The sequence below is a fragment of the Gadus chalcogrammus genome, chromosome 14 (assembly GCF_026213295.1).
Source record: "Gadus chalcogrammus isolate NIFS_2021 chromosome 14, NIFS_Gcha_1.0, whole genome shotgun sequence".
NCBI lineage: Eukaryota > Metazoa > Chordata > Actinopteri > Gadiformes > Gadidae > Gadus > Gadus chalcogrammus.
Window position 1 is genome coordinate 16,489,439 of NC_079425.1, and position 15,564 is coordinate 16,505,002.

The window sequence follows — 15,564 nt, forward strand, 5'->3', positions numbered from 1 at the left end:
TGGCGCTCCGCTGTCTCGGGGGTAAACATAGAGCCTGGCCGGGTATCGCAGTGTGCGTTTTATTCCTTGGTCGCGCAGGGCCTGTTGCACTTCTCTGAAGGCACGGCGCTGAGCCATGACGTTGGTGTAATCCGGGAAGATAAGGACCTTGCCTCCCTTGTACTCCACGGACTGTTTTCTGCCGAGACGAAGAATCAACTCCTTCTCCTGAAAGTGATGGATGCGCGCCAGGATGGTACGCGGTCTGGCGCTGGCGGCCAGCTTCGGCTGGAGGGAGCGGTGAGCCCGGTCGATTTTGACTGGATGCGGAAAGTGTTTGTCACCGAGCAGTTTGGGGATTAAACTGGAGACTAATTCAGTGGGTCTACCTTCCTCCTCACCCTCTGGTATCCCCACAATTTTGATGTTGTGCCTCCGAGAGCGGGCCTCCAGGTCAAGCACCTTGGTATGAGTGCTGCGTCCCGCCAGCACAGTGCATTTTTGCTTCAAGCGCTATCATGCAGACGTCAAGGTCGCTAGTAGCTTGCTCCTGGTTGCTTTCAGTCTGGCCTGCGAAGCTGCCAATGACTGAAACTTGTCCTCAAAGGCATCGAAACGTTCATTTATGCAGCGCAGGACTGACTCTGATACCTCTTTGCACAGCTCCTTACACATATCGTAAGTTTTATCCGGAGGCATGTCCGACCTGGTGGGAGAATCGCTAGCAGGGTTGCAGCTATCGATGGTCCTAGCTCCGGCTCCGGTAGCTCGGCTGTGGGTGGATTTGGCTTTGCTGGAGACGTTTGGCTTCGGCATTTTGGATTTTCAGTTTGATAGGGTTCTTAGGGAGGTATATATACACACACACACTTGCGGTCTATGGGCAAAATGGACGCAGTATAAAGATGATTTTGTAAGTAGTGGAGAGGAGCACTGATTAAACACATCTACATCCTTCGCATGCGCACTAGTGCCTCCCCATGAACCGCAACATTGAGGAGGAAGGGATTGTTGCCCGCGGTTGTCTCCCGCTGGAGCGCCGCTGCCCGCTGCCGAGGCACCACCGCCTCGGCAGCGTGCGGTGGGCAGCAGGCAACGGGCAGCGAGGCTCCGGCGGGAGACAATCGTGGTCAACAATTGCGTGTAACGGGGACCGCCTTCCATTCAGACATAACGCCACTCCGACATTGACGTCTAATTCTCGTAGTGGCGGCACTTCCATTGTTTTCAAATGTTCCACCACTCCGACAATTTCTGTTTCCATGGTTGGAGTGGCGGTACTTTACTCCTTTTCAAACGTCCCGCCATTCCGACATTAGGTCATTAATATAAATTGCATTACTATTATCATTGTACTTTAATTAATTAATATCATTATTTCTTAGTTGCATGCGCTGTTGTGTCCTACACTGACATTCGTCATTGGTGATTGGGACAGTCCCGATTTTGAGTTGCATGTCCCGAGTCCCAGCAAAAGCCTGTAGGGACGCTAAAATGACCTGGTTTCCACCATCAACTATGAAAGGTCCCCTTTTGTCCGCGATTACATACCCAACGTGGTCTTAATGTAGCCCGATCATTATCTAAAAAACACATAGAAAGATGAAAGCATCCAGCATGGGATTTCAACAATGTGAGAGGGCATACGCAACAGGGATAATCGCACAGTGGAGTGTTGCGCGATTTAATCTGCAGAGTAGAAAGTGCTCGTCCACTGGTCGGACGAGTGCTGGCCGGCGGAGATGTTCGCTCATTTCAGAAGCAGGGAGATTACAAGACAAAAATAAATGTATAATTTGCCGTGTGCTGCCTGGCACTAATGCTCCCGTTGAACTGATCTTTATTCCATCATGAACAATAGTTCATGAGATGAACCGCACCGTTTCCACCTTAAAGGCATTGCTTATCACACAGGCCAATTTGGATGACACCTGTCATCAATTCCACAGCAGCAGGCTGTCAGCAAACAAATCAATTTTGGAGCACATTCACTCCTACAAAAATGTGTAGGCTAATTTGTCTGTGTTGAGGTCATGTCTTCGAAGCTCTACTAGGTTGACTTCTTACACACACACACGCACACGCGCACACGCACACACGCACACACACACACACACACACACGGATCCGGCCCGCGAGGGAATATTTACTGGCCCTTTTAATGGAAACCTATAGGTGAAAAGGTCGGGGATATTGTAGCCTATAACAATCAATGTTTAACGGATTTGCCTTCTATGGGCAAAAACTGTTTTTTTTATTGATCCCCTTCGAGAATTTGTGTGGAAAGGGGTGTGTCTGGGGGGGGCTATGAACCATTGAGATTAAATCCAACTCTATGAAGTTAACTGAGCCTATTCCTTGATTCGTTCTGCCGCGGCACTCCAAACAATTCATTGCGTTCCAATGTTTGTCCAATCCACTCCAATAGGTTGTCCTGCATTGAGATTAAATCCAACTCTGACGAATAAATGGTCCAGTTTTAAGTTTCATAGAATATTTATACATTCCCAGGGGATGTTAAATAAGTGCACGCCCTGCGCTCGTAACACACTAGTAAAATGCAGTCGTCAATTGATTGAATGGGGGCATGTCGAAATGGCGGCATGTCGGACTGGCAGCATAACCGCGGGTAACAATCCCTTTCTCCTCCATGTCGCGTTTCAGTCTACTTCAGATTGATGAGGAAGTGGAAGAACCAGAGACGTGATAGGAAGCCTTATTTTTTTCCATGGTATTACCAGGCTCTTACCATTTAATTTGCAACTGCTTACTCCCTTTTCCGTAAATTGTCATGTTTTACTTAGTAACGTTGCGGAATATAGGCCTATATGTTACAAAGCTTGAAGCACGCGATTATATCTTAGCTATTACCAACCTAAAACAGTCACAACTACACAGTAGCCTACTTAGTGGAGGTTTTTCTTAGTATTTCAGGTATATTTCAGATATATTTCATATATCTACCGGGTAAATACCGAGTAATTAGGGGACTGTAAAAGGAAGGGTTACCTGTTTTTTCTTGTCCAAGTCCGGAACACGTTTCCACAATTCCACTTAATTTTTCCAATTCTTGCAGGATTTCCCTTCGTTGAAACCCGGAGGCAATTTGTCTTTTTTAGAAGTAGCCATCTTTTCCTACCATTATAAAATCCAATAATTGTCCTGAGTCAACTTATTTAGTATTTATTAAAGGCTCTCCACAGCATTAAGGTGCGTTCATAACAAACGCAACGGGGCAACACGACTCCATACAAAGTCAACGTAGAGACGTGAGTCGGGTGACAAGATTTGATTTGTAGCGCGATATTTTCGCCCTGCACGGGCGAGCGCATTCATAACCCTGCGTTCACACCAAAAGATGCATTTGCTGCCCGAACGCGTTGACGCCTGAGTTTTGCGGCGCGTCAAATCAAGTTTTGCGGCGCGTCAAACTTTTGACGCGCGTCAAAAGTTGAAATATTTCAACTCGAGCAGCATTTGACGCGCCGCAAAATACGTGAACGCGCCCTTCGCCCGTGCCCGGCAGCGGGCACGGGCATGCCGCGCCGCAAATCAGATTTTGACGCGCCGCAAATCAAGTTTTGCTGCCCCTTTTCACGGCAGCAAATGCTGCGGCAGCAAAGCAGCAACGCGTCTCCACATTCACTTTGAATGGGATCACGACGCGCGTCAACTTTTTGCATCTTTTGGTGTGAACGCAGGGTAAGGATTTTCAGCGCGACATACGCGTGACGACAGAAAATCAGCGTTCATTGCCTTGAGTGACGTAACGTTACAGCCAATCAGCGTTCCCTGCAGTTCCCTGCCACCCGTTCCCTGCATTGCAGTCCGGAGTGAACCGCAGCATCGAGAGAGAGAAAAAGTGATTGTTGCTGTTTGCGACTCCAGGAGCTCTATACATAATAGTATATAATATTATCTAATATTATATGATTTATAATATCACGGCAAAAAGCTGTGTTGGAGAGCTCTCGTGGGGATAGGAATGAACATACATGGTGGTCATCTCGGCCATGGTTGAGAATGAATTGGCATGAAGCACCGTTGGCGGTCAAAAGATGTGGCGCGTCGAATTCGCCTGATAAAACTTGCACAGCGACGGATTATGATTTGTCGCGGGACAAAACTTGGGCGAAACACGAATGGGCGACAAATGTGTCTTTTGATGTGACCGCAGCTTTACAATCCAGCATCGCCAAATCGGCGGAAAAGACAGGGCACATGCATAGTACAATCTAAACAATGCGCGCTCCAGAGTAAAGGCTAAAGTATACTTCTCCGACTACGCAATCCGTAATCCGATTCCGTAACCACGGAGAACCCCGAGCCTCTGAAGTTCTCCGTCAGGATGTCGGATACGCAATGCATTTCGCCGACCGATCACAAGGTGCAAAGCAAACAAGATGCAATATAAACAAGGTGCAAAAGAAGTACAAAAGTTAACAAAAATAATAGACAAGTAGGCCTAATACAAATAGAAAAGGATAATTCAAAATGAAACGCGGTGTTGTTGTGAGAGGAGTCAAATCGGAAAGGGATTCCGGAAATGTGTTGTTGGAGGACCAATCACATTGATGTATCAAATATTTCTTTGCTTTGATTGGTGTTAGGTCTATTCCAAATGCGTCCAGAGGCAATTTGGTCTGCGCCCGTTGATATCTCCCCTCGGAATAATTTGTCTTGCAATGTCAGGCTACTAGTATCCTCCTGCAACACTACAATTTCAGATACGCCATAATGTTAGGCCAACAATGATAACTGCCTCAACCAAGCCTCCCCAATCAGAAACAGAAGGACTACAGGAAGAGCAAAGCACCAATGTGCACAGATTATACTGTGAGATACCCTCAAGCAGCATCAATCACTCCAGAACTTCAAACTTCCACTTCACTTAATGTATCTTAAATAGATATAGAAGCACTCATGTACCCTGTAAACTTTTCATCCTGATTTCCGAAAGCTTTGTTTCCATGGCAACTAATCCTCAGGCATTGGCAACAAAAAAGAAAATACCTTGTGAACTTTTCAATGAGAACAAGTTGCTGTGGACTGCCGAGTGGCAGGCGGTGAATGCTAATCATACCGTGGACCTTGTTGACACTACGTGAAACAAACAATTAAGACACAACTCTGCTCACCGTCTTTATTGGTTGGTTGCTTTGTGTGATTGTGCACATATTTGAGTGTGCATGCGTGCATGTATTTGATTGTGCTTTTGTATGTCTTTGTATTTCTGTGTGGGTATGTGGCGTCTTTCGTTTGTTATGCGTAAATGTACAAATATTTGGGAGTGTGTGTGTGTGTGTGTGTGTGTGTGTGTGTGTGTGTGTGTGTGTGTGTGTGTGTGTGTGTGTGTGTGTGTGTGTAATGAATGTTGTAAAGGATACTACAATCCCAAAAAGATTATGAGGTTTAATTACGTCTGGGATACTAATATCAGCCACAGTAAGCCATTGGTGATATAATAACCAATTAGATCAGACTTAAAATAAGCATTACCTTAAATAAGTTGTAAGACAAATGTGAATAACTGCACGATAAAATTTCCCCTTTATGCTGCAAACAATATAGATACAGTATATTTGACCCTTTTGGGAATTACCGTCATGTGAATGAATATTCCCATGAACAATCTTAAAATACATGTTGTGTCTACATTTCCAGTTGCTAAGACCCGCAAAATAGAAATGTCTCTATTATTCACACAGATTCTTAACTACATGGACTGATAAGCCATTGAGCTATTAGAATCAAATATACTGAAGACTTCAGAAGCAGAGGGGAAAAATGAAATACTGTCAAAGAGGAGATGAAGAAAGTAGCCTGAGAGAGCTGGCTGCTGCATTTAATGCCAGGGCTGTGGCACTGAAGATGCTGTTATTTCCTTAGTTCATATTATTTATCATATTATTATATACTAAACATCATTATCATAATATTAAATACGAAACATTTAGACAAACCAAGACCTATGCAAGATTTTTAGTTTTCATTATCAGCCTTCAATACCATACAAGCAGACATTCGGGTGGCAAAAATGGTCCAGAAAGAACTGAATCCATACCTGATACATTGCTATGCTTCATTTCTCACCAACAGAGTACAGTTTGTAAAGGTAAACAAAACCTTTCGTCTGCCATTAAAACCAATGTTGGGGGCCCCCAGGGTTGTTGAGTTTAGCTATGCTTTTTACGTTCTACACCGATGTCGTACATTGTCATACATTGTCGTACAGATACAGCAAATCAATATATAATAAAATACTCTGATGATACTGTTTTATTATCTGTTGAGTAACTGTATGTGTGTGTGTGTGTGTGTGTGTGTGTGTGTGTGTGTGTGTGTGTGTGTGTGTGTGTGTGTGTGTGTGTGTGTGTGTGTGTGTGTGTGTGTGTGCGTGCGTGTGCGTGTGTGTGTGTGTGTGTGTAGGCAGAGGAAGAAGAGTAGGAGGATGAAGAAGATGAGAAGGAGGAGGGGTATCCAAGTGTCCTTGCCACCCTAATCTTAAGCTTTGCTATGTCTCCTCCGTTTATCCTCAAATCCATATTTCCTGCCAACATACCTTTCATTCCAGCCCTCCTTATAGGGCGTTCACTCAGCAGAACCAAGAAGCGTGGGGCTGAATAAATATCGGGCTCACAAAGGCAGTAAAAAAACCAGCGGATGAAATGAACATATGGGCAGAGGAAAATACACACACGCACGCACACACAGTAAGGAACTGGTAGCATAAGGCTTGTCTGTGTAGTACATTCATGTCCATTTTCTTTGGAGCCAGTGTTCAGCGTAATTATCAGGAGCTGCCACACCTAGAGTGAGCTACACAACGCAGCCACAGTACTTGCCTTTAAAATACCACTAACAGGAGCTGAAGGAAACACTCGCACCACCACTCCGACCACAGCTATTTCTATATGCGTCCATATCATTTGCACTGCTGTTGTTTTGCAACAAGAACCAAAACTTGGGAGGAAACATTGAGTCCAAACTAGTTTTTCTTTGCACTGTATCGTTCGCTAGGGTGAAGTTTCTTGGAGTGAACAGTTTCGGCTGCAAATGGACAGGGTTCAGAAGGTCTATGAGGTTCTGAAGAGTGTTGGATCTTTATAAAGGAGGTTGTGCTCTTGTATTACACAATAAAAGAACATACAACTGTGATATATCCAGCTACTGTGTTGAGCAGTATTGCAGGATCATGAGCCGTGTCAAACGAAAAACAAACAACATGATTGTTTCACTGTACTGGATAATTACATCCACCCCCTTTTTATTGAAGTAATCGATCAGTGTACCATTCTGCAGTAATATACCCCTTTCAAAGAGGTCCTAAAACAAACACAGATGTTCCTCTTCAGACTATGCTCAGACTATGCTCCTTTTATGTACCAGGGAATTAGTAGTCGACTTATCTTCACTAGTCGTCTACTCAATTCCCTAGGCCAAGAAAGTAGAAGACCCATAGTGTAGTGGGCGACACCTGTGTTTGTCCTTTCGATGACACCTCTGTGAAAAGGGTCTATGCTAAGAACCATGGTGTGTGTGCGTGTGTGCGTGCGTGCGTGCGTGCGTGCGTGTGTGTGTGTGTGAGAGAGAGAGATAGGCATGGCTCAAGAGACTGCTGTGGTGTAGGACACATGTGAGATGGTAAACTATGACTGCGTTTGGCATGGTTTAGTAGCTGAGGCTCAAGGAACCACACAGTCCCACCCCACCAAGGATTGAGGGGAATAAACACTGGAATGTTGGGTACTTTTCAAATGTTATTCTGCTCTCCATGTTTTCTCTTCTTTTTATCAACATCCCTGTTCACTCGCCCTGAACCAAACAAAGAACCATTCACAATTGTTTCACTTTATCTACTCATTTTAATAATATGAATAGTATGTTGTATCATTTGAAAACATTTCTGAATGAGTAGTTGCCGATTTCAGCGAATTGTTATTTGTGTCAGGGCTCCAGTCCAATAATCCAAAACATAATTTACTACCCGATCATGAATATGCACTTCGGTATAAACACCAAGTGATAGCTGATTAACATAATAATCGGAACATTTTTGTACACATTTAAATATAAAGCCCAGCTAACTATACAGAGTTGAATCAAAGGGAATGACAGCCAATATTGCAACAGCCATATGAAGCTTCTGTAAGTATTGACTCTGACAATGAATTCAAATTATAAATTACTTACCAGTGACTTAATCTATTTTCTATTCGTTATCCTCGATCCCTCAATCTAAGGAACAACTTTAAAAGTTGCCTCCACCGACCGTAGTTTTTATATTTTGCTCCTTGGCTTCATCAAGCCTCAAGACGCCTCAAGTTATTGGCCAAAATAGACCTTTGGCGATGACTACTGGTGAAATAAAGTATTGACGTAATATTAGTACACATGTCATTAATCATTTGGTCGTGAACTTTACAAAGCAATGGCAATTTCGTCTACGGAAAGAATGAGCACGCATTCGATTTTTTTTTACAATTTTAAATGCTGGATTGTCGGCTGTGGTTCGTCGTTCTGCGACAAACATGATTGAATATACATTAATTTCAGTAAAAAAAAGCAGATATCTTACTTGTGCATACAAATAAGAAAATGTGCAGTGATTCTAAATTAATATTAATTCTAAAACCGTTCTCTTTTTGAATAAGGTTGTCACTCTTTGCAGTTGATCTAAACAACCTACAGTGGGTGTCGTTCAACGGAACATCTTGTTGTTTTTTTAACACAAATAATAATGAAGAAGTCATTATTAAATAATTTAAGATTTGGAATTGGTATGTAGGTCAACCGTAGTCCTAACATTAAATAATTATTAGTTATTAAACGACCCAATAAGTGCCGTAGATCACGAGATAATAACTAACTAAATGGGCAGCGGCCGTGTTGGTCTGACTCTAGATAATAAGGGCTGGTTCCGGGTAGTTCCTTCCTGTTTCACGGCGCTTCCGTGGTGCTGAAATTCCATCTGGTCTCACGTGTTTACTGTGTATAAAAGACTCTTTGTACCTCATCAACATGTCTAGTCTGTCACCGGACAAACGGCGAAAAATGGAGTCAGCTTTAAACCAACTGAAGAAATACACTGTAGTAGTGGCCGACACTGGGGATTTCAATGGTAACATTTTTACTTTTTCGATAGCCTAGCAGCTTACGGGAAGTGATAGCTAATCGTAATGTGAATGACCTCCGTGCCATCTCAATTCAAATACCCAAAATGTAACTGGCTAACGGTAAAGCGCTGCGCACTTGAGTTGCTAAATAGCAGGTCATGTTATTTCATGACTTCATTATTCGTCTCAAGTTTTGCCGTGAGAATGAGGTAAAATCTTTTGAATCCCATTTCAGACCTTAACATTTTCCGACATGAGGAACTTTGTGTTAGCTTTGTTTTTAATTGCAGATTACTTTGCGTTTTTAGATCAACGTAACTCAATGCATATTTAACTTCGCTTGCTCGTCTTGCAATATCGTACACAGCTGCTCGCAACTAGAATGCTCTATGTTGCATTGAACAATACACCTCGTTCATTAACTTTTTTTGTCTGTTTTAGCTGATAATAACCTAGACATACCTTTAAATAGTTCATTGGTGATTGTTTGGAAATTTAACATTTGGTATTTTTTAAATGCGATAGATTTTTTATAATCTGTTATCAAATAGATAATCTGAACGAGGAAGTAATTGATAACCTGTTTGGCAATGTGGACATTTCCTCATGCTTCCTGCTTGCCCTGCGAGTCAGGATGACAAGGCAGAAAAACGTCCTCATTTACTGTTTCCTCACGCGTTTCTAACCGCTTCAACAGGATGGGTAACCTGCATCAGGTGTCACAACGATCTTATGTGTCCCTTTATGTGCAGATTGGATACTAAAGATGTAATTTGTAGGTGTCTTTCTTTTTTTGGTAAATTGGTTTAGGTAACTTTACTATAGCCTACTGTTTGTTCACTAAATATATAGTTGTCATAAACGACTACTTAATAGAAAAGAGGATGACTGCCCACAGGCACTGAAGCAGAGAACGAAACAAATTACTACTGTAGTTACTCTGGGTAAAATAATCAGCCGTTGGTTCTTTTAAACCAATGCTGGTTATGGCAGGCCTCAGCATGTCAGTTATTGTCACATTTGTGTAAAATTAAGTGCACATTTAGGTAGGGACAATTTTAAGTTTACATTAGTGAGCATGAGCTTTGTCATAAAAAGTGGGAGAACTGCAGATTTCTTGATGCTTGAGTTCTTGTATATCGCATCAATTAAAATTGTCTGTTAACTTCTACGGATTGGAAGACATGGAGAAAAATGTTGTGGTCCTGTAGATGTCGGCCAGATAGTAAACTTTTCTCACGCCTTCTCAGATTACGCAACAAGGAATTTCTCCTGTGATTTGTAAACAGGCCGTGACTGTCGTGACTCTACTGGAAAGGATTAGAGGCCAACCTCTTTTTAATTCTGTGGATATGACCTTTTGTATAGGAACTTGCCATCCTAATCCCAATTTCTGCCCGTTCTTTAGCAATCGAAGAGTACAAGCCCCAAGATGCGACCACCAACCCTTCCCTCATCCTGGCTGCTGCCAAGATGCCTGCCTACCAGCACCTCGTTGACCAGGCCATTAAATATGGCATCACCAAAGGCGGGTAGGTTGTTTCATTGTTTTCAAAATTGCACAAATTGCACACATGAACTTCAGTTGTAAATCATAACCCGGATCTTGCACATGGAGATGGCACCCGGTTGTTTGTCTCTGTTATATTTTGTAAAATGATTCCATTATGGTCCTGATTTTAAGGCCCGATTATGAATTTAATTTTAGATCTCACTTTCTCATTAATGAAATGGTAGTCACTAAATGGTCTCAACTGCCCATGGTGTAACAATTTAACTATGATGAGAATTACAAAGCTCTGAGGTCTTTTTTTTTTCTCTTCAGAACTGAAGATGAGGAGTTAACCAACATCATGGATAAACTGTTTGTCAGTTTTGGCCTTGAGATCCTCAAGAAGATCCCAGGCCGGGTCTCCACCGAGGTGGACGCACGGTAAGAGGGGGCATGCCGTACGTACAGCTCTTCTCCCAGGATAGGCCTTTACATTAAATCAAGAACTCCCTTCTTTTAACTTTACACTCCTGAGTCCCACTGATTTCAGCATCAAGGAAATGCAGGCTTCCAGTTCCTCCAGTGTTTGTTCTTTGACAAAAGCACAAAGTAGAGGCCAAGAATGTCAGGCCTGTCATTGACATGCGCTAGGTCCTTTTAATTGTCTAACACTGATAATTGCAACTTGGGTCTTAATAAAAATAGTCTTGAGGCCAGAATGTTTTACCATGAAGTTACTACAGTCTACTACAGAGATGGGTGCCATAGAAAGTGTGAAGGCTCACAGTATGGCCTTATTCCGTCCATAGTGACCATGTTTGATGGTTTCATCTCTCCTCCCCAGGCTCTCCTACAACAAGGATGAAATGGTAGCCAGGGCCCTGAAGCTCATTGCTCTGTATAAGGTTGAGGGAATCGACAAGGAGCGCATCCTCATCAAGCTCTCGTCCACCTGGGAGGGCATCCAGGCTGGGAAGTAAGTGTACGAAGTGGCTTTTTTGTGTGGGAAAATAAGCATACAACCACTACTGTCTTTAGACTAAACCACTATGGACATGTACATGCACGGCTAAACTTAGATTAGTCCTTGCACAGACTGTATGCAGGGATTCCACGTGTTCTTAAAAAGTCTAAAATTCAATAATCTGAATTTTAGACCTTCAATGAATTTTTAATACAATTGCGACAGGTCTTAAAAATATTTTTGATTATGGAACCAATCAACACTAATGTAAACTGGGCAGCCCGGTTCAAATTTATAGAAGCACTCCAAGGTAGTGTGTCTTTGGGGCTAGTGACATCTCCTCTTGTCAAAAAATATTTACTAATTTAAACTACTATAGTAGCTCTGGCTAGAGTACAGCTCATGTAGAGATTAGTTGAAAACAACAAATTTGGAGCCCGCTGAACCTTGTGCAAGAAAGGCATGGGAAGTCAGAAAAACTTAAAAACGCTTTCACAAGCTTTCGGCATAGGCCAATATTTTGTTACGGATTCACATCAGGAGCATCAAAGTCCGGTCCCACCGCGACCCACAATGCACTAACAACGACGCCTGCAACCTGGGTGTTACAAGCCTAATGGTTCCCAAGGTATCTGGTTCCCGACCACTTGCATGTGGCGGGCACAAGCATATTTACCCAGATGCAGCGGAGCTCATGTCAGCATATACATCGAAATTCCACAAACCTACGTTTTTAGTTTTATGTGACGTGTTGTATCTCGTTATTATTGTAAATAGGTATATCTTAAATACCACATTAAAGGCACCGTTAACACGTGATGATATAAATGATTTGTCTTCTTATTGGGTTCGATCACGGTCTCCAGTACAAAAAGTATTTTGTTCAGGGCAACTGCAGGTCGTCCTACTTCCGAGACTACCTCTCTGCATCTGGTAATGATGTAGAAAGATTATGACATTACTGTGGTGGGAACATTTTGGCTGTTTTTTTACATCTCGTAGCCTGTTTTCACAACGTTTGAGACTTTCTCAAGACATGGAGTGGCCGATATTCGCCATTCTTCTACATCACCTGCCTCGCTAATTGCATACTCAATCCTAAATTTGGGCGTAGGCCAGGGTTGCTAAACATTTAAAAAAATAATCAGTCAAATTAATCTTGTCCGTTTGACGGACTCCATGACTCCATTTGACTGCTCCAACGCCATTGTTTCAGCTTTACAGTTTTCATTTAAAGTTGCAATCAATCAATTGAAAACAAATTGACACAGAGCTAGGTTATGTACATGCTCCTCCTAACATGAAATACACCTTTTTGAGGCAATAGTTCTGTTGTAATAACTGCTTAGTAACAATCATAATCCGTATTGAACGGAAATCCTGTGTCTTAAGCCTCTGTATCATATTTGATGCCGTTATTATAATGCACATATATGAGAACCTAAACGATTGTACCCTTCGGACAACAACAGGAAAGACAATTCCACAATGTCGACTTTCGGGGTACAGCCCTACAGGCTTCAAGTTGCACATGTGTAGATGGGGGGGGTTAACTTGGATGTTGTGTGTGTGTGTGTTCCCAGAGAGCTGGAGGAGAAGCATGGCGTCCATTGCAACATGACCCTGCTGTTTTCCTTCGCTCAGGCTGTGGCCTGCGCAGAGGCCAAGGTCACCCTCATCTCACCCTTTGTGGGGCGCATTCTGGACTGGTACAAGGAAAGCACCGGCTGCAAAAGCTATGAGCCACACGAGGACCCAGGTCATTTTTTTTAGTTTTACACACAGCCCTTGAATGCCTAGCACACCTTCTTAATATTTACAAGGAAACGGTCGGCGATCTGATAAAGCTGTCGTAGACCAGTTCTCAAGCACGTCTGTATGCTTTCAAAGGATACTATGAAGACAATAAAGTTATATGACAGTTTAAAGTTGCTCTTTGAACCTCTGAGTTCAAGCATATTACGGCAGATTTATGAAAAGATGTACCACATTAGCTCCATATACTACCATGATATTCCAGCAGAGGGCACTGGTTTTGCTTCTGTTAGTTTAAAAATGTATTTGTCTAAATGATTGTACTAGTTCTACACAGATTTCCTATTTGCCAATAGGAAAAAAAAATTGCAGCACGTGGTTTGAACAACCAATACAAACACAATTGTTTGAAGGTTTGCTCTTCCATAAGAGCCTGCAGGCTCAAATGCAATCAATTCTCATATATTTTGACATGATCATGTTTACAATATTATAAATTTTTGCTGTTTGTTCAGTTTTTCATTTGTAAGAATATGATACAAAATCAAATGTTGTAGTATGTGTTTACTAAGCACATATGTCCTGTGTTTTGAATCAGGATCTCAAAGTGAAAAATGATCAGCCAATATGGATGACATTTTGCTTAAGAAATTATAATTTTTCTTTATGAAAAATAAGGGTAAATTGTGAAAAACATCCAAAGTAGTCCAAGACCTCAGGGCTAAGTTGTTCCCCTTTCCCACACCTGATCATGCAGCAATAACATCTGCAGTGTCTCTAATATAGATTGTCTTCTTGATTGGTTGACCACAAGCTTGAAAAGATTTAGCTATGCATGTTAATATGTACCCTCGAAATACAGGTGTACTGAGTGTGACCAAGATCTACAACTACTACAAGAAGTTTGGCTACGCCACTGTGGTGATGGGCGCCTCCTTCAGGAACACCGGGGAAGTCAAGGCCCTGGCTGGCTGCGACCTGCTCACCATCTCCCCCGGCTTACTGGAAGAACTCAGCCAGGACCATGGCACTATCAAAGAGATGCTCAATGAGAAGAACGGTATGGCTGTATAGCTCAGACAGAGGCTCCCCTGAAGTCATATAGCCATTGTTGTCTAATGCTTTCTGAACAGACGACAAACAAAAAGCATTTACTGTTTTGCCTACTATGTAGCTAAAAGGGGCTGTAGGTAAGATTGAATGGCTAATCAGGGCTTCTCCTCCCTAATTGGTTCCGGGAATCCATCCTACCCGTCAATCACAGGTGCATGAAGGCGAGGCTCTTGCCCTTTTATGCTTTCTTGAATCTTCCCTGCAGCCCTTCATATTCTGATGAATATGATGATTAAGTAAGTTTAGAAGACTACGGTATCCCCAAATAGTATTTACCTGCCAGTGTTGTAACGTAACGTTCTTATCTATTGCATATGTTGTTGTTACAAACCTGACATTCCTGTCACTTTTGTAATGTACTTTTAGTTATGATTTCCAAAGGCTGGTGGCTAGTGTGCCACTCGTGTAACCTCTGGTTGTGTCTCTCTGTGTGCAGCCAAGGACTGTGATCTGGACAAGGTTCACCTGGATGAGAAGGCCTTTCGCTGGGAGCACAACGAGGACCGCATGGCCGTGGAGAAGCTTTCAGACGGCATTCGCAAGTTTGCTGCCGACGCCGTTAAACTGGAGTGCATGATAAAGGTACACCTTGATCACGGCCATGGAGGAAAGCCACTTCAACACATAACTTGGTTGTATCTCCTGGCCAAATATAATGACTTGTACCTTTTTTTCCTTGCTTGTCCTACAGGAGAAAGTTCTTAATGTGAAGAACGGCCAGTAATGGAGGAAGGAGGCACATGGTCCCATCCAAGCGTCTAACCCTTTAAGATGTGTGGTGACTGTTTGTATTGTGGACCATCATAACCGAGGAACCAGGGAACTTGGAACCCCCCGCCCCCTGGAAGGCCCTCTAAAAACGACCATCAAGTCTACTACAATGTTCCTGAATTCTGAACAAACTTATAACCGCTTGGCTTAAATGCATATTATTAGCCTTGCTCAGTAAACCAATTGAACAGAATCTTCTACATTTATATAGGCTATTAAAAGTATACATTTATTTTATACAGTACTCAAAAGGTACATCGCAAAATGAACATCAACTCTGACATTCCACCGAATGTAAATAAAGATCTGTTTTAAATATTTGTCTGTTTTCTACCAAAACAATGTCAACATTTAGAAAAAGTACACTGCAATGT

General features: G+C 42.5%; 2 protein-coding genes across 2 annotated transcripts in view; one reads left to right on the top strand and one right to left on the bottom strand.

Annotated features, from left to right (window-relative positions):
* The window catches only part of tspan4a (tetraspanin 4a), an 83,641-nt gene extending 74,760 nt beyond the window's left edge, over window positions 1-8,881 (bottom strand). The window contains exon 1 of the mRNA XM_056608430.1: window positions 8,173-8,881. The gene's annotated coding sequence lies outside the window, so the exon portion shown is untranslated. The remainder of the gene's footprint in view (window positions 1-8,172) is intronic.
* A 10-nt stretch (window positions 8,882-8,891) lies between these two features.
* On the top strand, window positions 8,892-15,506 carry taldo1 (transaldolase 1). The gene is made up of 8 exons (XM_056608428.1): window positions 8,892-9,100; window positions 10,504-10,627; window positions 10,921-11,028; window positions 11,432-11,563; window positions 13,135-13,310; window positions 14,169-14,366; window positions 14,856-15,001; window positions 15,111-15,506. The coding sequence occupies exons 1-8, from the start codon at window positions 9,001-9,003 to the stop codon at window positions 15,141-15,143; spliced, it is 1,017 nt and encodes a 338-aa protein (XP_056464403.1). The 5' UTR covers window positions 8,892-9,000; the 3' UTR covers window positions 15,144-15,506.
* Window positions 15,507-15,564: the final 58 nt, after the last annotated feature.

Bases quoted from the DNA above. Each gene is read 5' to 3' on its own strand.
- taldo1 (XM_056608428.1), top strand. From the start codon at position 9,001: ATGTCTAGTCTGTCACCGGACAAACGGCGAAAAATGGAGTCAGCTTTA. The intron at 11,029-11,431 runs GTAAGAGGGGGC...TCTCCTCCCCAG, and splicing joins TCCACCGAGGTGGACGCACG to GCTCTCCTACAACAAGGATG. The intron at 11,564-13,134 runs GTAAGTGTACGA...GTGTGTTCCCAG, and splicing joins GAGGGCATCCAGGCTGGGAA to AGAGCTGGAGGAGAAGCATG.